The 24,999-nt window shown below is 43.5% G+C and overlaps 1 protein-coding gene across 1 annotated transcript in view; it reads left to right on the forward strand.

Annotated features, from left to right (window-relative positions):
* The first annotated feature begins 4,533 nt into the window (after window positions 1-4,533).
* NAGLU (N-acetyl-alpha-glucosaminidase) overlaps window positions 4,534-24,999 on the forward strand; it is a 31,721-nt gene continuing 11,255 nt past the window's right edge. Inside the window, exons 1-2 of the mRNA XM_088470709.1 lie at window positions 4,534-5,244; window positions 19,480-19,627. Coding sequence (XP_088326835.1) covers window positions 4,838-5,244; window positions 19,480-19,627 — 555 coding nt within the window. The 5' untranslated portion in view covers window positions 4,534-4,837. The remainder of the gene's footprint in view (window positions 5,245-19,479; window positions 19,628-24,999) is intronic.

A 24,999-nucleotide genomic window follows, 5' to 3' on the forward strand; every position in this document is an offset into this window, starting at 1 on the left:
AGCACGCCTGCGTTCGGATCTCCACTCCCCATTTTCAAGCACCTTCCCCTGTTACCACCCACATACGCCTCATTCTGTCACTCAAAATAGCAGGCACTCGCTATATTGCGTACCAACGATTTTCGGCCGCACTGACTGGTTCGCGCATGCGTACTAAAAACCGTACGCATGCGCAGATGTGCAAACATCGCTCGGAACGAGCGTACTGCCGCTAACGAGCGGCTCTGAATGAGGGCCAATGTTTTACAAGTGAACTGTGCAGTGTTGCATTTTTACAAGGAAACTGCTGCTATATTTAGGGGCAGTGATAAGTTTAAATATATTTATAGGTTGAATACACTCAGAAATGACCACCAATTATGATATATGCCTAAATCCTACAATAGGAAGCCTTTAATAGATACAAATATACACATAACTGTTACCCTATTATGATTGAGGGTCTGAATCAGAGGTGGACCCTGCATCTTTGTATGCAGTGGTACTGAGAAGTTATGCTAATGCCACAGCCACTGTAATTTGTGCAGATGCCACTGGCTGCGCCTCTAATCTGCCGTTTGCGTACATAGATGCACCATCGGTTGCATCATTGAACTTCTGAGCAACCCTATGGCTGCTCAGAATGTCTGTCGGAAGTGAGCCGCTGGGGCCAGTGAAGCTGTGCATAAAGACACAGTTGCTGGCTGCCATATGCCCACAAATAGCTTGTAACATGTCCATATTTAACTAGCCACCCCCCGTTACCTACCATAAATGCACAATGATTGTCAATTATTCTGCATCCAAATACTCATTATGACTGTCATCTGTAAACCATTGCGACACACGTGCAGTACAAAAACATTGGCCAACTGTGCAAACATCAGCATAGCATCCACCTCTAAATCAGGCCCTGAATGTGAAGTGTAATACCTCTTTCACATTGCAAATGGCGGGTCGCACCCAGGATTTGTACATGCTTCCATCCCGGGTGTGAGCCGCCTGAGACCCCTTTCAGACTGGCGGCATGACACGCCAATAATGCCTGGTCGAAGATGTCACAGCCATCACTACTGAGCCGGCGCGCCGGCTCTTCCTATGCAGTGAACGGGACCGGGTCGCCTCGACCTGGGTTACCCATTCACACTGCACTGCGAGCCGGGTTGAACTCGTGTTCAACCCTGCTCGTTACCCGAGTTGAAATGCCAGGTTGCTCGACCCGGGTTATTTCAACTGGGCCGTTTCATGCTGCATAGTAACCCGGGTTGCTGCGCGTTTATGTGCAATAACCCAGATTATTTGATGGCAGTGTGAAAGGGGTATAACTAATATCCCAAAACACCTATTGAAAAACTGTAGTAAAAGGCAGAGGCTTCTTCCATGTAGTTGTTTTATTATTTATTACCAGTTATTTATATAGCGCACACATATTCCGCAGCGCTTTACAGAGAATATTTGTCCATTCACATCCGTCCCTGCCCCAGTGGAGCTTACAATCTATGGGGGTCATTCAGACCCGCTCGCGAGGGAAGTTCACTCGCAAGTGGGTCGATGTTTGGCGAATGCGCGAGACCCGGCGAGCAACGAGAAATACGTCGCTCGGGGTCTCGCACCAAAGGGGGCGTGCTGTCGATGGTGACTGACAGCACGCCCCCTTTGGTGGGCGTGCCGGCCAGACGGTAGGCGTTCCCATGTGGGTCCGGCCCCACTGACATCAGTAATGATGTCAGTGGGAGTGACTTTGGCTCTGATAGAGCCAAAATCACTCCTGGGCTTGCGGCAGCGAGACCCTACCGCAGGGTCTCGTCGCAAGCCCGATGGTCGCGATGGTCTTTGACCATCGCGACCATCATCATGGACGCTCGCATAAGCTGTGGGTGGTAACCCACAGCTATGCGAGCGTCCATGAGGACGCTCCAAAAATAGGAAGGAGGGCCCTGATTCAGAGCGAGCGCTCTGGTCAGAGCGTTCAGCTCTGAATCAGGCCCTATGTTCCCTATCACATGCTCACACACGAAGGTCAATTTTGTGGGGAGCCAATTAACCTACCTGTATATTTTTGGAGTGTGGGAGGAAACCGGAGTACCCGGAGGAAACCCACGTTTTTCCAGAGACTCCAGTGTAACTGAATTTCCTGGGACTCCTCCGTTCCTGTTACAGCTAAAGATGCAAATGACTGTGGGCCTGATTCAGACCCGGACGCTAATAAGCGTTCGCTTGTAGCTGCCAATGGTTCGCATTGTGCGCATGCATCGCAGTGCACGAGCCAGTCACTGCGATCGGGAGTCGTGCACTCGTAGCACAATGACTGAGCGCTACCTTGAGTGACAGAATGTGCCGTTTGTGGGTGGTAACAGGGAAAGGTGCTTGTGAACGGGGGAGTGGTGGTGCGAACGCCGGCATGTCTAGGTTTCAAAACGGCATTTAAAGGACGTGCATAATTAGCATGGAGGCGTCATTGTACGTCACCTGGTTGTATTTCAGTCAGCAGTGATCGCAGTGCTTGCGGCGAGGAAGGGGCTACCTCAAGCGCTGCATGCAGTTCTGATGGCTCTTGATGTTACCGATTAATCATACACTTCCTGGAGATGACGTGTGTTAAGAAAGGAAAGTGGGCGTCTTTATACACATGCGTCCGCTCACTGCCGTTGCTCTTTAAAACATAGAGGGCGTCCTTACCCCACACAATGCGATTGTGGAATTGCATACCCGGCCCCTTTTGGCAGCGAGCGATCGCGGCTTAGCGTCCGGGTCTGCATCAGGCCCTGCGTGTGGGCAGGGTCTCTTTATTGGGAGACCAATCTCAAGCAACAGGTTAGCGTAATGCATACTTAAAAATCCCAGCAATGTCTGGACTCTTCTTGATTAGTAACCTTCTCTTCTTGCACAGTATGGAAAAAGTTACAAAGTTATTGGCCATGCGCGGCCTTATCAGCATGCTCACTAAGGTATTCTAACTTAGCAATACAAAGAAGTATTAGCTAGAGCATTATGCTACCATCGAAGGATATTTTCAACTTTGTATATAGCTTTTCATGTGTGAGATGGAGATTAATTGTGGCAGTACATCATTCTGTATCTTTACGGTAAAGATGGGGTCAACGATAAATAGACCTCTATAAATCTTATATCAACTTGTAAATTTAGATGAGTACTGCCAACTTTTTCATAAAAAAACCCCACTGGTTTAAAACCTCTTATCCTGACACAGGGTGCCGCAATGGGACCTCCCCCTCCAGCGGGTCATGGCCTACTCCGTCCCCCTCCGTGACATAGACTACTCACCTGGACAACTAGATGAGTAGTCTATGTCCCAGAGGAAGGGGGGACTGGGTAGTCCTTGAACCAACAAAGGGAAGATTCCGTTGTGGCACTCTGTGCCGGCTTCTGCGCACACCTATATCTGAAAGTTAAATTTGCTGGAAGCATACTAAAAATCCCTGTACTTCCTCATCTTTGCGGCCCCCTGCTGGAGGCGCTGGTTACGCTACTTACGTATCTTCACTAGTCAGTGAAGATACGTAAGTAGCGTAAACATGAGGAAATACCATTCAGCCCCTTGCAGGCTCGCTTCACTCGCCATGCTGCGGGCACGGTGGCTCGCTTCGCTCGCCACAAGGATATATTCCCCCTCCATGCCCACTTGGATGGTAGGTAATGACGATGGACACTGGCTGATCTTTACGCTACTTACGTATCTTCACTGACTAGTGAAGATACGTAAGTAGCGTAACCAGCGTCTCCAGCAGGGAGCCGCAAAGATGAGGAAGTACCACTATCCCTTTATAATCAGTGAAATACTGTAGTGCCGGTTGGGTGTCAGATTAAGGTTCGGGGGGCCTCTACCAATAAAATTGGCAAAATGATATACTGGCCCAGTTCCCATTATGCAGCAGTGCGCCACACACTGATGATATAGCTATGTGTGACCGTGTGAGGGTTCCCTGGGCGACCGCCCCAGCTGCCCTTTTGTTAATCCAGAACTGGTAGGCATTAGATCAGAAATATATTACATAAAATATTAAGATGTAGTACACATACTATAACATTATGGAAAGATAGTGGTTATTGAAGGTAACTGTAAACATAAAATAATTGTAACAAACTTGGAGAGTCAATAAATGTATGTCACACTTAATCATCGTGACATAATGCATTGTTTCTCATGACGTCAGTATGTATAGCATATTATTATAATATAAATCAGGTTACAGGGGGCTGGCATACCTCTCCATCTTCTACAGCCAACACATAGTGACAGCTCCGAGTACATACTGACCGTATTAGAGTCAGACCAGTGCGGGGAGGGGGAAAGGCACATTCCCATTCCCGGTCCCGGGCAATATCCCCATACCATAGCAGCACTAGTATCCAGCTCACGGTCCTTCTGAAATAATCAAATTTGTTTAGCATTGGAAAGCTATAGCCAATCACAGCTTTGCAGTAGCCAACCATGGCGGCTGTGAGAATCGCCCAATAGCAGCCTCCTGCATCCCACCAATGGAAGACGAGGTTCTATCGCACGCCTCCATGCAGGAAATGTAGTGTGGGCAGGGCTGTGGGTACGGTACAGCAGCCACTGGGATGTAGGTATAGAGATCACTAGTATATGGGCAGCAGAGTGACCATCCTGGCATCGGCTCTGTCAGCAGCAGCCCTGTACCCCATCTATGGGGAGCAGGAATATTTAGTCAGAGAGCGGTGTGTCTGGATCTGCACAGAGTGTTCCCCTGTAAGCAGCACTGATCTCCCCGGCGCAGTGGTTGGAGGTCCAAGAGTACAGGGTCTAGGCGGCAGGTGACTGTCCCAGAGCGGCACAGCACAGCCTGCTGTATACCGGGCACTTAGGCTCACTACCATGAATGTGGCCGGGCTGACTCTCGTGCTGCTGGCCGCCCTTGGGGTGGTAATGGCAGGGAAGGTGTTCCAGACCCTGTCCCATCTGAAGCCCCAGTACCCGGACGCCGTGCAGACAGCGGCTGTACAGGAGCTCCTGCAGCGGCTCATTGGTGACCGTGCCAATGAATTTTTGGTGACTGTAAACAGCTCTCTGACAGGCAGCGGATGTCTGGACACTTATCAGCTGAGCTCCGTGGGCAGGAAGGTGGCCGTGGTGGGCAGCAGTGGGGTGGCCGCGGCCACCGGGTGCTACAGCTATCTGAAACAATTCTGTGGTTGCCACATCTCGTGGTCAGGAGCCCAGCTGCGCGTGCCGTCGCCTCTGCCCCCGGTGGCATCACCAGTCACTGTCACATCGCCCAACAGGTAACGCTGGCACTGTGCTGCCTTTTATCCTTGTTTATGCGAAGTAAATTTGTTTTACCGTGTTAATAGTTATTATGCAACAACTCGCATGTTTTGTATTGTTTGTCTGTGTTAGTCACTGCACATGTAACATTCCCCAGCACCAGGAAACTTCATATAATCTATATCTCACTGGCAGCCTTATTATCAATCCCATTCCGTCTTCGATTTGCTACTTATGTAGGGAAATTGCTGCATAGTTTCCAAGTGTCCTTGCTTTCTAGGGACAGCCACAGATGGGTAGGATGTCCCCTTTATACAGTTTTGCTAACTGTGTTGTCAATCTGAGACCAGATTTTAAATTGCAATAAAGGGTTTCAGTACAATAGTGATTATTACAAGTTAATGGATTGTGTACATTGCCACGTTATGTTTGTCTAGTTTCACTTTTTTTTTTTTATTCCAACATATAAGTTTCCTTGTATTGTTACTTACATGTGATAAGGCAGACAGTCATGTGCAATTTGCAAACCGACTTCCTAATTTTAATTTTTTGCCACTTACACAGAAAATGTTAACTCTTAAATGATCATTTATTTGATACTTGTCTGTCTCTCCACTTGCTCATGCAAATGTAGCTCATACAGACCATGAATTAATAACATATACGCCTGTTTTTTGCTCCTGCTATATGGGGGGTGCAAAGTCGCTGATGTAGATGACTTATTGGAAATTAGGCCCATAGGCTGCCAATGTGGAGGTGGCACCTCTCAAGATCTTTACAACTCAGTATATGTGCAGAAATATGCTCTTGCTGCGTTAACGTATAAATTTGGACTTTAATTTTTGTTCTCTACGGAGGTAAAAGTCTTCACAGTCTGGATTACAGTTGTATTGGTTAATGTATTGTGGTTCAAAGCAGATGCAAGCTAAAGCTAGGTACACACTGATAAATTATCAGGCTGTTCACACGATATCTGCTGATCGGCCCGATTAATTGTATAGGTGTGTATGCAGGAGCGTTAGCCAATAAACAGCTTAAAACGCAACAGCAGATGGCAGATCGGGAGGTCACATCTTATGAGCAGTTCACGTCCCGATCCATTAAAGAATGTACACACTGAAGTAGGACTAGCTCAGTGTACACACTGATCGGATAATCGTTCTGAGGATCAGCGTGTTTTCTGAGCCTGTTGAGTCTGTTTCCTGCTTAAGACATAGCTGTGAAGCTGGGTACACGCTTGTCAAATCCTCCGGGCATCCAACTCCCAACTCGACTATTGACACAATCCTACTGGAGACTCAGGTCGCAGATACAACACCCAATCTATGCATACACACCTGTTCAATTCTGCGGCTGTCACTCACAGAGATGAATTGGGAGAAGAAATAGACAAACCAGCCTCAGGAGATTCTAAATTGGTCTGGTGATTGGCGTTCTGGTCTCCTGATTTTTCAGCAGGTTTAGAAATTTTGACAAGACCAGACAACGAGGATTGGATGAAACCAGAGGTTATGTGAGCCTACACACTCTACCAATATCTGACCAACTGGTAGGTCGGAGATTGGATGAGAATTGGACAAGTGTGTGCCCAGTTTAATGCTAGGTACATACTTTTACAATCCCACTTTTGATGCGATTTTACATTTGATTTCACTGAGATGTGTCCACATAAATCTATCCTCCGTGCGCTACAAGTCGCACTACACATACAGTAACTCGGGAGCTCCGCGTAGCTTGGTAGTGCTGAGCATCTTTTCATGCAACTTTTTACATTCAAATCTGTCTTATACACACAGAAATGCGAATAGGTAGTACAAGCAGCTACTGCTGATTAAAATGATAGGCAGCTTGTCTATGTTCTGTGTGCGAGACTGCGGGTGTATCTGCATGAAAAACGCTACGTTACAGTGTTACAGCCGCTGACCCTGTAACGTAGCATTTTACATGCATATACACCCGCAGTCGCTCACAGAATATAGGCATGCCACATATCATTTTAAGCTTGTGCTACCTATTCGCATGGCTGTGAGTATAAGTCGCATTTTAAGGTTGAAAAGTCACACAAAAAGACGCTCAGTGCTACCAAGTCAAGGCATGGTGTGACTAGAAGGTTGTTTAACGTGCAAGGAGTCTAGATGTATGAGGACACATCTGTACGTTCAGAAGTCTCAGTCACAGTGCCTATACGTCTGTACACACCTATACAATATAACTTGTTATCTTCAACTACCATCTGTCTAAAATATCGAATGAAAAGACAAATAAAAACAATAATCACTGCGCTGGTATCAATTGTTAATTTTGTAGTATATTTAGTAAAAGTCTGATCTCTTTTATATACACAGGAGGCCTGTTTAATCATACCAAATATAGGTTTATTAAAAAGCATAAACACATATGTAAAATAAAATAAATTATTACAAAGTGTTTACAGTGAACACTTTGGGGTAAGTAAGGTAACCCGGCAACTCTATTCTTCCATGTTTTCAGGAATACTTTGTGCAAGCGCCTGATTACCACCCATGTATGTTTTAATATCCTGTGTCAGCCATTTTTCTAAACAAATTTGCATATTTGTAAATGACATTATACTGATAAAAAAAAATCTACCATTTTGGGGACATTTTTGGAAAACAAATTAGTCAAGCTTGCCTTAGCAATGCATCTTGAACATTGAACATTTATGCCAGTGTGCACCTAGCCTAAAGCCATGAAATCTGAAATCTAGCAGTACATGTTTAGGTCTTTGATGTACTCTCTGCTAGAGTATAGGTAATAAAGTACTAAGATCGGCAGGGGGTGTGAATTAGAAAAAACAACTCTTTGGATATATTGCATGTGTTAGTAGTTACAATAAAAAAAAAGAACATACAAGTACACTTATCCTTTCTTCTGTCACCTCTGAGCTTTGATTCCACAGAACTCGTTACTAAGAAATGCAGTTGCTTTGATACATGATGTCCAGGAAAGTAATGCAAGTCCCCCCCTCAGTGGCAGCAAATAATGCAAACCAGATTCACAAATGAAGTTCATTTCTGAACCATGGCTTTAAAAAAAGAAAACAAAAAGTTTAGACAATTAATGGGAAACTATGCCTTTGAAAACAAATGTTTACTGTTAAATTTGTGATTATAAACTTTATATACTATACACACCAAGATAATGTAAGATTAATGGCCTGATTCAGAGGTGGACGCAGTTGCGACTTTGTCTTTATGCTAATGGTGCAGCTGATGCTCTACCTACTGAGTTTGGCTGCGGTGCTAATCTGCCACTGTGCGTATTAATACGCAGCATCGATCACGTCGTCTGCGATTTCACCTGCCCTATGGAGACGCAGAATCTCTGCCCTAACTTGGCCCCTGGTGTCAGTGCAACTGCGTCTTTAGTCACTCCATGTTACCTCCCAGGACTGCCCACTGAAATACTCAGCTCTTGCGTCTGAATTCGTAACCATTGGGACGCATGCACAGTCTGAGAACTTTGACCTCTTGCGTGCAGCATCAACACTACTTGCACTTCTGAATCCGGTCCTAAATCTTTAAAGAAAGACAGTTATTAGGTTACTACCCATTAATCTCTTTATAAAGAAAACTCGGGAGTTGCATCATGAAAGAAAGGACTCCTTGGATCCAGTATTTAGTAAGGTCACCTGGAACTGAGATGGACCAAAGACTACCAGTTAAGCTGGGTACACACTTGTCGATATATATTGTTCATTCATTCTGATGAACAATCTATATAGCTGGTGCATTAGGTATTGTGTACACCTGATACGTCTGTAAACAACGTCATTTACAGATATATCAGGTCAGCCCTGCATCACAGCCTATGACAATATATCATCCAGATATATCAGAATGTCTGGCTGTGTGTACGGGCGGCCCACAGCCGCCCGTACACTGGCAGCAGGATCCGCCGACGCTGACATCACAACTGGGTAGGTAAATTGAAGTGCCACCCAGTTGTGATGTCTGGCCAGACATATCAAGCAGCCAATTGGTAAGCATGTATAGCTTACCAAATCGGCCACTCAGTCGGTGCGAGTGTGTAGCCAGCATAAAACTAGAAGGTAGACCGGTGTTGGGTAACATTGTATTTTTCAGTGACTTCAAAAGCGACCGCTTTTGTCACAAAGCACTATAGAGTGAATTATTTGTATTGTCTGCAGCTTTTAAAATCCACAGTTTATTTCAGTCACTTAATTCCATGTTTGTTATTCTGTATGTGTTGTGGCAGTATCACCAGAGATGGCACTGGTGAGCAGCTGATTCTGTGTGGGGCAGGACAGATCCGCCCACACAGGTAGGAAAGCATTGTGGGAAGATGCCTAATTGCTGCCTTGTGGAGTGAGCTCAGGTGTGGGCTGATGAGAAGGCAGACTAGTCAGACTGCTGCTGGAAACAGTCTATGGCCCGTATTCAATTTGAGGCGAAAAGTCCAGACTTTTCGCCTGCTGGACTTTTCGCCTCCTTCGCCTGTTTTCCAGGCGGAAAAGTATCTCGCACGTGCCCGCTATTTCCCGTATTCATTTCCAAAGTAGGCGAAATCGGGAACAGGCGAAACTTAGATCGGCGAAAAAATTCGGGAATTTTGAGGAAATAATTGTAGGACCCCCCTAAAGATGTCCAGACCTCTGGGATCACTATGAGTACCCCCGTTTTTGCCTGCAGAAGAAAGTCAACTTTTTAAATGGATGCGGCAGGTGGTTATTTTTTCCGACATTGAAGAAGTGATTCAGAAGAGCACTTAGGTTTTTTTTTCATTTTTTAAAAGTGGTCCCATCAAATTTAGGGTACATGAAAATGGGGGTAAGCATATTTTTAAGTCCCTAATGGTAATTTTAAAAATTCTTCAAAAATACAGCTGCCGCTACTCTGCGCAATGTAAAAAACACCTGCCACATACTTGGGGACCCCACCAGAATTAATTTAGTTTGGTATTTTGTTTCCCTTTTTTTTTTTTTTTTTTCACCCCAAAATTTGCAAAAGATTTTTGGGGTGTCCCAATGCTATAGGTAATTGAAAAATTATCCCTGTTTTTTTAAAATGTCCCTTGCCTGGGACCCCCCTAAAGATGTCCAGACATGGGGATCACTATGGGTACCCCCATTTTTGCCTGCTGAAGGAAGTCGGGGTTTGTAATAGCCGAGCAAGGTGCAATTTTGCGGCTATGAAGAAGTGGTAAAGAATACCAGTTAGGAATAGTTATTTTCCAACAAAAAAAAATCTATCAAATTTGGGGGTAAGCATTTTTTGAAGTCCCTAAAGTTATTTTTAAAAAATCTGCAAAATTGCACCTGCCGCTTGTTCCCGCAATGAAGAAAACACCTGCCGCATACATGGGGACCCGACCTGAATTAATTTAGATAGTTTGGCACCAAGTTCCCCTATTTTTTTATTTTATTTTTTTTGTACCCCCAAAATTAAAAATATTTTTTTTGGGGTGTCCCGAATATTGTTAAACTTTTTTTGACGCAGTTTACCTTTAGGGGACTGTCTTAAGGCTGCACGAGGGTTCCCGCAATGTTGTACCCCAAAACCGCAATTCTGCACTTTTTTCCTCCTGCTATTCATAGGCGAAACTTTTTCACCTTTTACATTGCATTGACTTTCCACCTAGGCGAAAAGTCTTCCAAATTGAATACGGAGTAAACTCAAACAGGCAAAAATGACGTCATCGGCGAAAAAGAATTGCGGATCCGGACTTTTCGCCTCAAATTGAATACGGGCCTATGTGGGACTGTGGCAGCCAGAGAGCCCAGTGAAGCTAAGCGAGCCCTTGGGGGCTAGGAGGCCTGTGTCTGGACCTTGCAGGAGGCAAGGGGGGACCATAAACCTCTCAGACTGTGTGACATTGAAGCAAGGGGGCTGCAGGCCGAGGAAGCCAGGACCTATTGTATACCTGGAGGATACAGGAAAGGCACAGAGACTGTGAGAGACTTTATTGGCAGATTAGCTGCACCCTTATAGAGACTAGAGAGGGTTCAAGAAGTGAGTTAGATGCCCTAAATAGAGGCTAGGTTGTTTATTATTTTCTGTTTGTTTCCTGACTTTTCGTGCTGGAAAGTAAAGCATCATTTATTTACTTGAAAGCTGTGTGTGAACCCTCATTAAGCACCTAAACACTGCACCAATCCACCCTCTGCCGAGCTAATTATCCCCAAGATATCACAGTGTTTAGAAATGATCCTCGTACAACCTGCGCCTAACAAAAGCAGCTATAGAGACGAGCAACATTGCTTAAGCTAACCGTAACACCAGAAAGGTTTTTTCTTCCAGGAGACTAGTTATATTGTGTGTAGTCAATAATTTTTAAATCAAGTTTTAATCAGAAAAAAATTTAATGTTTGCTTTAACAAGTTTCTCTAAAATATTTAACATTTTCCAATATTAATATTATGTTTACATTAGTTTTTTTAAGGGATTAAAACATTATTCTGGCACTTAAGTTTTCTCTGACCTGCCAGTGCTACATGGGTTATTTTTAATTGCATATGAAATCACAGCAGGCAAAACATTTAAAGCTCTTTGCAAAATCTTCTATAGGGACATCAAGCAGCTCAGTAGTCCCTGGTATGACAAGGTAGCCAGTAAAGGCATTGATTTACAGAGCAAGATGGCTGCCTTTTAGAGTTGGCCATCAACCATTGATGGTTAGTTGGTAATGTGGTAGGAGTGTGAACTTTGATGTGACTTTAATATTGCACAGTGAGTTTCCTGCGCTAAATTTCGTACCACCCCTTCGGATAATTAATCTTGGACAAAATCATCTCACTATGTAGCGGTAGAAAAAATGTTTTCTATCCATATCTCCCATTTTAAAAAGTAAAACCGGGACACAATAATCATGTCGCATGATGCTCCTAAACCATACTTATATAATCCCAACCACACTCACATCTCTCACCCACACCTCTTTAGGAGTCCTGTCATTGAGACAGTCTTGCCTAAATAGGGACATTTAGGAAGCATGTGCATCACAGAACATTGGTATTTTTTTCTCTTCTTTTCATGATACATATTTCATTACGATTTCCAGTTAAATAGTTTTTTTTGTTTTTTTTTACATAACATATGGCAAGGTACAGCATTGTACACTGTCCTATATGATCATACTGTTGTAGTGGAACATCTGGAAGGGATTACTGAAACTTCCTGCCCTCCTGGTGGTCATTACAGCCTGGCTTCTTCAAAGAATTTTATTGACATCAGGAGACAGACATTACATATTTAACTGCTATTTTTTTATTATTATTATCAGTATTGCTGATGGCAGACCTAAAGCACACAAAAGAGCTCATACCCATTTGTGTTTTTCAATTATTTTTATGTGTAATTTTAATGTATGTAAATGTGTATGACAATAACTTTTTGTTTTTAGTGTTGCCAAACTTACTGGAGTGTTTTTTTTTTTATGTTGTTGTTTTGGAAAGCTATTTGTACTATTTTCTGTACATCCTGTTGCATATACACATTTGCAGGCACACCATTCATACCAACTCCAGGATTAGCCACTACAGAACAAAGTATGGCCACTGATATACCAATCTAGGATGTACTTCTCTACAGTCTCCCCCTAATCTATCATAGGTAAACACCATGCAAGGTCTAGTGTCTCTCTAAAGGGGCCTATCCATTAGCAGATGTATTTCTGAGCGATGAAAGACAAAAGATATCCCTTGAAAATTCCGTTGACTGTGCTGAACGATATCTGTCATGTACATGACCGATTTTGGCGAACGATATTGCATAACATCATTCAAGGAGTGGATTTTTTTTTTCTCTGCAGCGCTCTGTAGCTGCTGCTAATATCTTTCATTGTTTACCGTGTATAAACTGCACGATATTGCTAATATCGTACAGCTATATGCGATAATTGACCAACATGTTGGAGAGATGATAGATGCGATTTATCAGCCGTGGGAGTGCGCATCTGTCATCGTTCAGGGCCTATCCATTAGCAGATATAATGAACGATTGAATGATATATCGTTCAATCGTTCATTTTATCTGCTAATGGATAGGCCCCTTTAGGTCGGGTGCAGGGCAGGATATCTCCCTCCTCTTTCTCGGTGGCACTCTCCACAATACTCTCCTCAATTGCTTCTGAAGGTAGTGCTACTGGACGAACATCTAACTCAGGACCAGGGTAATCCACTTCAGATCTCTCAGAGTTATCTTCTTCAACTTCCACAGAGGCCCTCTCAGTAGACCTAGTGGATGATGATGGAGGGTCTACTTTTACTCCTGCAGGAATTCTATCCATAGACTGAGAAGGCAAAGCTGTGTTCTTTGGTCTTTGCATCCTTTCAAGCTCAAATATGAGTGGATCATACCCTAACTTTAATCTGGATCACATTCTCCACCACTTTCTCTTGGGCGTTTTCTTGACCACGACTCTCTCAAAGGTTCTCTTCTCATTCCCATAGGTATAGACTGGGATTCCAGATCATCATTCCTAAATCGCACATTTCTTCCTATAGACAGAAGGTGTTGTCTATGGTGTTTTGATGGAACAAGTTTCTCCCTCAGGCTTCAGTCTGTAGAAAGGTATACCATTTATTTTGACAACAAATTTATAAGGCTTCCTTTGCCATCTGTTCGCCAACTTGTGCTGTCCAGGTAGGTCCAGATGTCACAATAACACATGATCTCCAGGTGCCAAGAAATTTTCTTTGACTCTTCCATTGTATATCTTCTTGTTCTTCTGACCCGATAACTCAGAAGCCTCTCAAGTAAGTCTATAGACCTCTCACAGCTCCTTTTTAGTCTTTCCATATATTGTAGCAGAGAACCTCCTGTTGTCTGTGTGAGCCTTGAATGGTACCCCATACAAATAATCGTGTAATCGATCCACAGTAGCTTACTTCAAAGCAAGGAATTCAAGCTTGTGTGCTGGGTAATTTTCATTAGGAGGCAAACTTCAACTCATGTAATGTATGGGCCGCAGTTCACCATTGCTCTTTCGTTATAATACTCCCCACAACCCCTCAAAGGAAAAAGCATTTACATGTAGTACATAGGGTAGGTTGGGATCAGCCTAGGCTAACACAGGAGACTGGATTAAGCGATCCTTCGGCCAGCTTCTGTCCATCTTTCTCCAAAACTATTAATATAAGTATCTGTCCTTTCTTCTGTGCACTTACCCCTCTGGGTTGAGGTTATCCCTTAGTAAGTTCTGTTAGTGGTTGGGCCACTTTGAAATACTCTGGGCCAAACTTTATGTAGAAGCCACGGAATCCCAAGAAAGACCAGTTTGTTTGTTTTTCAACTTGGTGGAACGTGGCCATTCAGCAATAGCTTCTATTTTGGCAGGGTCAACAGAGATCCCCTGACAATTCACAATGTGTCCCAGATACAGATGTATCCACATACATCTATCCTCGATGTGCTACAAGTCGTATTACTCATAACACGTGAGCGCCGTGCGTTTCGTTAGCATCTTTTCGTGTGACTTTTTCCTTTAAAATGCACCTTATTCGCACAGTGATGCGAATAAGACGCACAAGCAGCTTATGCTGATTAAAATATGGGGCATGCCTATATTCTATGTGCGACTCTGGCTGTACCTGCATGCTAAATGCTACATTAGTGTCACAGACGCTGACACTGTAATGTAGCATTTGCATACAAATGCAGTTGTACACCGTCATGACTAGAAGGGCTGTTTAACCATGTAAGGAGGCTAGATGTATGTGGACACATCTACTTCACTTGACTCTGGCACAGCTTACCTTTTTCTAAAGGCAACTTCAAGCCTTTTCTTTTTTAGGCAATCTAAAACTTTGAGGAGCCTTTCATTATGCTCTTCCAGAGTTCTCCCATGTACAAATGTTTTGTCTAGGTGCACTATAGCTTCATTGAAGTTCAGGTCTTCAACTACTTCATCCATGCACCGCTGGAATGTTGCAGGAGCATCTTTCACTCCTTGAGACATACACTTACTGAAAGACTTCCTCTGTGAAGATAAAGGTTTTCTCAGCATCTTCAGGACTCATCACGATCTGCTAATATCCACTCCTGAAATCCAGCACAGAGAAGCACCTGCTACCTTGAATACAGTTGAAGGCCTCTTCCATTCTGAGCATTCTGTATTTATCAGGAATAGTGTGCTTGTTAAGAGTTCTATACTCTACACACATCCAGAAATTTCAATACTTATTTCAAGCTACTACTATTGGGGAAGCATAGTGGCTATCAGATTTTTCTATGATATAATTTTCAAACACTCCTTGCAAATGTTTACGGACATAATACAGCTCATTTGGGACCAATCTTCTAGATTGCTTGGTGTTCTACATCTAAGTCCCATTCTCCCTTAGAAAATACTACAGACCGTTGGAGCATCTTCTGTGTTAGTTTTCTAAGGCCACTTCTCCAGCAACAGACCCTTCAAAACAGTCAGAGAAACTTTCAGGAGACAGTAAGATTGCACAGCAGACTCCACCTATCTCTATCTTCTTGTAGACTCCTAAGCATACAGGGTGCATAGTAAGGTCCTGGAGTATTCTTCCCCCACTTCTCGGCTTCATCTCACCAGAGTGTAAAACAGCTGGACATTCGTCCCAATAATAACTGGCACACCCTGTCTTCCTTCTTCAGAATCAGGGCTCACTAGAGCGACCACAAGTACTTCTTTGTCAACTCCAGCAACTTCTTTGGGAAGTTTCACAACTACATTGCAGTATCCCAGGTAAGAGTATCATGTTTCTCTGAGGCCCCAAATAAAGGGTGTATCTCTTCCATGGGTAAGTTCATTTGGAAACATCCCTCGAATATGATGAATACTTGTGAGCCGCTATCCAGTATAGCAAAGTAGCTTTTCCCATTGAACTCAATAGGGACTAGAGGCACCAGTCCCATCAATCTCTGAGGCATCCTGCTCCAGCTATGTAAAATAATCCTCACAGTATTTACATTCACAATTGAAAGGAACCAAGGGTGGATAGCTGGTCACGAGGAGTGGGGTGTTCTTTTAGGTCCACGCTCTCCCACTTCTCTTGACAGATGTCCAAGCTCTCCACAGTTGTAACATATTTGAAAGTATTTTTTTCTGATCAGACTTCTCCCTCTGGCTGGAGTAACTTGACTGTTCAATCTCCTTCATTTTCTGTAGACTTATGAGCTCAAACTATTTTTTCTGTCCTATTTTCTGTCCTATTACAGTCTTTACTCATTCAGCGGCGGGTTCTACTACTTCTGTTTGGAGATTCACAGATTTGCTTTTGGGGATATCTTATCACCGCTTCTTCTACTTGGACCTGTTTTACTAACAGTATGAGAGCTTGAGCTGGCACTCAAGAAAAAGGTACATCTTAGCTTTTGAGCAATTCGATCTTGAGTCAGAGCCCATCTGCAGACCTGGTCAAACCGGCTCGTAAACTTCAGCTGAATTCAAGCCCCCACCCTCTACCACTTATTGCCTTATCTAATCTATATATGTAACTGAGGTCTTTGATACATACAATGTACATATGCTGTTACTTATAAAGAAGGTCAGGTTACTCCATCATTTCCATCTAGAGCTACTATGTAGTTGGATGCAGTAGACTTGAGATCACTTCTCTTGATGGCCTACACATCTTCTGTGGGAGGTCCTTTGCCTCTTTATCTGTTCTGAACATGTCCATTCTCTTAAATATATAAACTCTCTCCATACTTCATAAAAAGCCTCGCCAACAGGTACAATTCCTGAAAAAGACCTCAGTCTCTGATAATTTCACTGGGGTTTGCATACGTGTTCCATCATCTTCACCATGGTGATAAGTAGAGCTTCGTTAGAGTTTCCAACAGTAGAAGTGGGGTCAGGGGGCCGGTTACATTTCTCCTCAACACTGGACTGTTGTTCCACAGGACTGCCACCTCCAGTTCTTTTGGAATTGCAGCTTGTAATATCCTACTTTCTTCCCCTTGTATCAATGCAAGTATCATCTCTTTCTAATCGATTAAGATCTTCCACAATCATAATGAAAAATGGTAGTCTGCAAGGAAGATGGCGCTAACATGGAGGGAATGATGTAAGTGGTAAGCAAGATATACTTATCCAAAATAGATGGTCGATGTTGACACTCAGTAGGTATGTGGGCGATTCCATGGATATGTGAAAAAAAAGGTTGGTAATACCAATGTGTAGTATAGTAAAATATTCAGTACAAAGAGGTAATTGTCACACGTGTTCTAAATAGCATGCCGAACTCTCAGGGAGATGGAATATATTCAAGGTAACTTTTCTGGAGGGTTTCTACAGGTACTCTCTCATATGGTGGTATCAAAATCTCATACCTTATACTCTATAGGTGTGAAGACCATATACAGAAAGCAAAATCTTTGGGCTTAAAAATCACCCCAGTTTGTGCAAATGCACCTGCTTTTCTTTTCTACCAAAAGGCATAGAGTTGCAGAGCAAAAATGGAGGCATTTGTGAAGGAGTAGCAGTTTGTATAGGGCAGCAGGAGTAGTTGGAAGGTGTAGTAACCATACTTGTCTACTTTTGAAAAAGCATTTCAGGGAGATTGTGAAAAAAATAACCTATGAGCACAGCATTAACATGGACATGTACTGTTCTGTCTGAGAGGCGTGCCATAAAGTTGACTTACATCCAAATGGAAACAAGCTCAGCAGCAGTTGTTGCTCAGCAATATCTTCTTGTTGATGAAAACACACTGATCATTGTACCTTATAACCAATGCAGGGAAATGGCACTGATGATCCCATTTGAATGTATATATATCTTACTACTAGTATAGAATTGCTACATAATGGGGGTAAGGTGTAATCAGGGAGATTGCTGGACTCTTCAGGAAGTCAGGGAGATTGTTACTATTTCAGGGAGTCTCCCTGACATTCAGGGAGAGTTGGCAAGTATGGTAGTAACTCCAATACACATTTTGTGATGCAGTATGAAACTTAAGATTTTATTTTGTGGAGCACGATTATTGTTGTGTTAAGGGGCTAATCCAGAGGTTCCCAAACTCGGTCCTCAATGCACCCTAACAGTACAGGTTTTAAGGCTATCCATGGTTGAGCACAGATGAGTAAATCAAGACTGAGGTACTAATTAAGTCACCTGTGCCCAAGCATGGTAAATCCTTCTAACCTGAACTGTTAGGGTGCCTTGAGGGCAGAGTTTGAGAACCACTGGGCTAAGCCATTTTCACCCTTTAAAAGGACTTTAATTGTACACTTCACTGGTCATCTGGTATACTCCTATATATTTATTAAGACCCATTTTGCACCATAAAGTTGCTTTCCCGTAAGGAGGGTGAAGCCAGGTTGGAGTATCAAGGGGGAGTGTGTGGTACAGTGATCACGTCATCATGGCCCCACACCCCACTATACACTGCCAGTATTTCCTTCTGTCCCAACAATAACTCCATTCAACACACATTGGCCCTCATTCAGAGGCGGTCGCAAGATGCGATCGCTCTCTGAATGAGGGAGGCCGCTTGATTTTTTAAGTGCGGCCTCCTGGTCGCTAGCTAAGCTGTGGGTTACCACCCACAGCTTAGCGACCGACCAAGGTGATGGTCGCGATGGTCAAGACCATCGTGACCATCGGGGCTTGCGACGAGACCCTAAGGTTGGGTCTCGGCAACCGCAAGCCCCAGGGAGCTTCCTGCTCTGATCGAGCAAGAAGCTCCCCACTGACATCACTGCTGATGTCAGTGCGGCCGCCCACAAAACGGCAGGCGTTCGCTTGGGAACGCCTCCGTTTGTGTAGCCACCCCCTCGCCCCGCCTACAAAACGGGGCGAACTGTCGATCAATATCGGCAGCCGCCCCTTTTGTAGTGAGCTCCGGAGCGAGAGTTTCTCTCTCGATCCTGGGCTTGTGCGTGCGCAGGGCCTTAACATTGACCCGGTTGCGAGCGCTCAGCGCTTTCGACCGAGTCTGAATGAGACAGTTTGTGTCATCAAGCAGTTTGGGTTTTAGGAAGTGGGAGGCTGACCTCATCTACCTGGAGTCCAAGAAAGTCTTCAGATATTTGAGAATCTCCCCGAACATTCCGGGAGATTATGTGATTATGGTCGCATTAATAATTTAAGCATTGATTTAGGAGGAGTTTCAATTTTGGAAAGGAGTAGCAGGAGGTTGGACTTTTGTGCAATGCTCCTTTTTCAGGTTTTTCTACATCTCTGCACAAATACACACACTTTATGTATGTTGGGGCGTCTTCTAAGAGCAGAGAGTAGGTACCTACCTTGGTGGTCCTTTTTCCACTGTCTCACATACTTCTCTGTTCTGTTTCTAGGTTCCGCTACTATCAAAACGTCTGCACCTCCAGTTACTCATTTGTGTGGTGGGACTGGGCTAGATGGGAGAAAGAGATCGACTGGATGGCACTTAATGGAATCAATTTGCCCCTTGCATTCACAGGACAGGAGGCTATATGGCAACGGGTACAACTTTCCTCTGTCCTAGATTTACATTGTACTCCACAACAATCCTTCTATTACCATTCTTTTATTTTGTGTGAAGAGGGTGTGGCCATGATGGTTTGGGGTCATGGCAGGCTGAATAAGAAATGTATTATATTATTGTATAATAATTGGATATAAGACTGCATTTACTAAGGGTTATGGATGTTTAGAACATCATTGTGTATTTAGTATGCTTGATATGTAACAGCTTTATCAGTTGGGCAGTACCACAATAATAATGAACTTGTGATGGATCAGCAATTATATAAGTAGAGCACAGGAGCAATTTAATCTCTCCACAGACCCTTGCATCTCACCACTCATTCTATAGTTTGCCACAGCCCCTTGTATCTCACCACAGGCCTCTGCTTCTTACCACAGCTCTCTGCATCACACTCCATAGGCCTCTGCATCTCACCACAACCCCCTGCATCTCACCAGTGTCACCACAACCCCCACTGCTGCTGCCCTGCAGCTGGCTGGAGCCTGGCCACTGGGATGTGCTGGGGCAGGAGGATAATGGATGAGAGATTTGTACTGCAGCTACCATAAGCATTATCGTCAGCATGTCCCCGGGGCTGGGAACCTGTGCATATTTCCACAGCCTCCATGCGCACGCCTCCCCAGCTGCCAAACATGGTGATGAGCAATGTCCTCTTTGCATAATGTACCCTGTATTTCCTGGGCTTCCTGTTGAGCTTCCTTGCCATGGTGCCCCTGTCTGAGAACAGCGCTGACTTCCATGGGAGGTGCCTCCTACTCACTGAGGACGTGTGGCTGAGCAGGAACACCACGCTGGAGAGGGAGCACTTCACGGGGGAAGAGTGGTGGCCGGAGTACACTTGCAGGTTCCGCGTAGGGATGGATATTGGAATCCGATGGTTACTAACCAACAATGTTTTTGTTCGATGGTAGTGTTTTTACCATTTGAGGGTAAGGTCTGATGTTTGCCACCATCAAATGGAAATATTTGATGGTGTTCCAATGCTTGGCTGTTTTTATTAAATTCCTGATAGCTATGCCTCCCCTGGCTACTGTGTCTGCATCAGGGCATCTTCATGGGTTCGTTGGAGGCTGTCTTTCACTCTCTGTATGCCTCGCCAGCTAGAATATCTTGTCCATTATTCCTCACTATCTGCTACTTTACTTGTAGTGCCAATGACATTGGAGAAGGTTAGTGAGTTAGCATAGCAGGCAAGTTGCATAAATACAGATGTGTCCACATCTTACTTCCTTACGCGTTAAACAGCCATTCTAGTCGCGCCATGCAATGCTACATTACAGTGTCACTGGCACTGTACTGTAGCATTTGGCATGCAGATACACCCGCAGTTGCACACAGAATATACAGAAGGCATGCCACATATGCTGCTGTTTGTGCATCCTGTTAACATCGCTTTGCGAGTAAGATGCATTTGAAGGTAAAACGTTGCACTAAAAGACACACTGTACTAACGAGTCGCACGGCGCTCACATGTTATGTTTACCGCGACGTGTAGTGCACGGAGGTAAGATGTATATGGCCACATCTTTAGGTAGTGTAATTTAAATTTAGAGCACTTCTACAAATTGTTGTTAATATAATCTGCAATTGATGTTTTTTTATGTATTAACATTTTCTATCTAATGTAATGAGGATTTTTTATTACGGGTTTGTCAAACTTTGATCAATTATAACTTATATGTAATACATCCTATGGCTCTACTGCAGCTTATACTAAATGTTTTGCATTATCTTCCTGACATAGATTCACTATGCTCTGTGTATTGGATAGAGTTGTACCCACAGATTGTGTGTTCATTCCATGGCCAATAAAAACAAATAATAAAAGATTGGGTCTGAAGCAGAAAAATAAAGTGATGTGACAGATCTGTATGCATCTGGAGAACCAGTGCTTTACAGCAGAATGCTCTTTTTACCATTTATAGTATGGCTAATGTGTCATCTATGCTATTTCTAGACACGTATAGTAACCATTCACATACTTCTGGCTTTTAAAATGCTGAATTGATATATAAATGATGGTAAGTGTTGTTATTTAGGAGGACATACTATAAACAAAAACAAAAAATGAATGCTGCATGTTGGTAGAACAGCCATTTAAAGTTGTATTTCATTGAGACATTACTTTTTAACATATTTGCTAAATATTTATTTATTTATTTTTTAATCCGCTCTAGGAGAGCAAATGTTGGGTATATTCCCTAATGGTGCATACACACAGGGCGATTAAAGTGGACGACTGAATGAGAACCATATCGTTATCGTTCAGTCGTCCACTTTATTGTCAATTTTTATCACGAAAACGATGAACGATAACGACGACGCGCGTTCCCGCGGGTCGTTCGTCATCATCGTTCATCGGGTTAACATGCAGGCCAACCTGACGATATCGTCAGGTTGCTGCATGTTGGGGAATGGGGGAAGAGAGCCTGGCGCTGAACGATATCGTTAATGATATCGTTCAGCAGGTGTGCTCAATGTCATGAACGACATTGAGCACACCCTGCCGGGGACACACTAGACGATTTCGCTCAGGGAGCATATCATCTAGTGTGTACGCACCTTAATTGTTCTATTTATTCTTGCATTTGTGTATTATTAACCATGATCCCTTTCTTAAAGTGGAGCTCTCATACAAATATAGCCTTTAGATATACTCGGAATGAGTTGCCGCTTCTCATTGCTTCAGGTTACAAGGGGGTTGAAGTCTTGGGGTGGGGGGACTATATTAGCTGAACCCACAAAAAAGGGTTTAGAACTCACGTTTGTTGTGAAAGACTATTGAATAACCACTTTCATCTCTCTTCCAGCCACTAGATGGCATCAAAATATTATATTTGAATTGTGGTTGTAAAAGAGACACACCGCTGCTAGACCTTTACCGTAGTCTCACTAATGTGCATTAATCACGTTCAAGGGGTGCAAGACATCTGTTATACTTTCAGCTTTTATTTGTGTACAGCACAAATGCGTTACTACTTCTGTACTGCTAAGAGGCTGACCGTGATTTTCTGTAAAACCATGGGGAAATGCAGCCGTAATATCGTTAAAGAGCAGGGAAGGGGAAGAAATGGGATATCACCTCTCAGGTAGATAATCACCAATTATATATACAAGCGAGTAAGGGGGGGGGGGTACAGCGTGCTATGACAACTAATAATCAAAATAAGTGTACCATATCAATTCAGTAAATGTATGATCGTGGAGGTGCTTCTCGGAGTTAAATTAATCTAGAACAACACAGGTAGGAGGCCTAACCGACCACCAAAGACTCTATAGCTAGAGCACTCTAATATGTAACACTGGTATGTGAGGACATTACTACATGGCTCGTCCTGACCTGATACTCATGCTTGCTTTCTGTTGCTGTAGTGTTTTTCCAAATGCTTTTTGGTGTTTTACAGCTTTTAAACGCATTGTAAAAAGTAAATTCTAAAATGCTGTTAAAACCGCACATCAGACATCAGTGTATATGGGGATGTAGTTGGTATCCCGGCGTGCGGATGCCGACGGTTTTAATACCGGCACCGAAATTCTGACAGGTCAGGATCCCTGCACCAGTATTCCGACCGTCTGCATCCCAAAGGTAAGTATCTGGGTGCAGGGGGAGGGTAGCGTTAGCTAGCGGGGTTAGGGTTAGGCACTAGGGGGAGGGTTTGGGTTAGGCACCAGGGAGGGATGGTTAGGATTAGGGTGCGGGGAGGGAGAGGTTAGCTTTAGTCACTAGGGGGTTGGTTAGGTTTAGGCATCGGGGGGAGGGGGTATGTTAGGTTTAGGCACTAGGGGGAGAGGGTTAGGCTTAGGCACCGAGAAGGGTGGGTTAGGGTAGGGGTTACAAAAATACTCACCATTCACTACTATGGCTGTTGGGATTCTGGCTGTCAAGTTGCCGCTGTCGGTATTCTGACTAGCGGCATCCCGACAGCTGGGATATCATACCCAACCCGTGTATATGTAGCCTAATGCTTGGTACACACTGCAAGATATATCGTTCAATACTTTGGGCAGTGTGTACAGATATCTGTGAATGATGACTTTCCCAGATGTATCGATTCGGCCGTACAACACAACAGATGCGATATATCTGGAAGATACTGTATATCGTTCTCATCTGCTTGTGTGTACACACGACCGACTGGCCAACCTATATGCTGGCCCAGAACCAGCGACAATGACATCACAGCTGGTTCTACTGGCCAGATATATCAAGCAGACAATTGGTAAGTTTGTATGCTTACCAAAAGTGGTCAGTCCGTCAGCTAAGTGTGTAGGGAGTGTTTGTAAAAGCATTTTGTATCCACGCGACCTTTATTCTGCCTCTACTGCTCATACACTTGGAACTCATTTTATTCCTCCATTTTATAAATTGGCAGAGATGGTTATTTTCTAGGTGCATTTCAAGCAATGTAATAAGTTCAACATGCACACAATTTCCACATACTGTTTAGTAAAGTCCCAATGTTGTCCTGCTCATGATTTTTTAAAGTAAATAATTTTTATTTTATTCTTTAAATTGAGTACATTTTTATTGGTTTATAGAAATACATTAACAAATAACCAAACAAAATAAATAAATATATATATATATATCTGCTTCCCAGATCCATTGCTTATAAAAAATATAATATTAATCTGTATACCAAAACAATAAACATAGAGAAAAAAAAGAATTAAAAAAAAAAAAATATATATATATATATAGCAGATACAATAAATTAATGCAAAAAAAATCTGTATTCAATAGCAGCAGAGAGCGGCAGGATGAATGATAACAGTCACTGATAGAGTCCAACAAAGGTGAAGTATAACTTGATAATATACTTAATAGAAACCAGGGTGGTCACCAAACTGTCAGTATGCATCTCACCGGACCCTAGAGCAGCAAGCCTAATCTCGACAGCTGTTTTGGCGCTGCATGCGCCTTTATCAAGAGCAGAAAAGACTAAAGCACAATGAGCCATATATAGAGCCACACACATTAGTAAACTTACCCACAGGTGCGCGCGTCCACCCCTCTGTACACAACGGTTCCAGGAAGTGGCTAGGCGCACACGTGGGGAACAACGTGTAGCCGAACCACGTGACAGACCCGATCACATGATCGGGAATGACGTGACGGTATCCTAGACAACACAAAAGCGGTAACCACGGAGTCGCATAATCATAATAAAGCCAAAAAATAGGCAAGGCAATATAGCCAATGATGCGTGCTAGGGGAAATATAATGACCCAAAACAAGTCATATCAATCCGCTAAATTAAGTGGCTATAAATGGCTCAAGTGCATTACAATCATATCAGAATGCCAGTAATAAACACAATATGACACATAAACGATACATGACAAT

This window comes from Taudactylus pleione, unplaced genomic scaffold, assembly GCF_031769625.1.
Source record: "Taudactylus pleione unplaced genomic scaffold, aTauple2 ptg000102l, whole genome shotgun sequence".
In the NCBI taxonomy this organism is placed as follows: domain Eukaryota; kingdom Metazoa; phylum Chordata; class Amphibia; order Anura; family Myobatrachidae; genus Taudactylus; species Taudactylus pleione.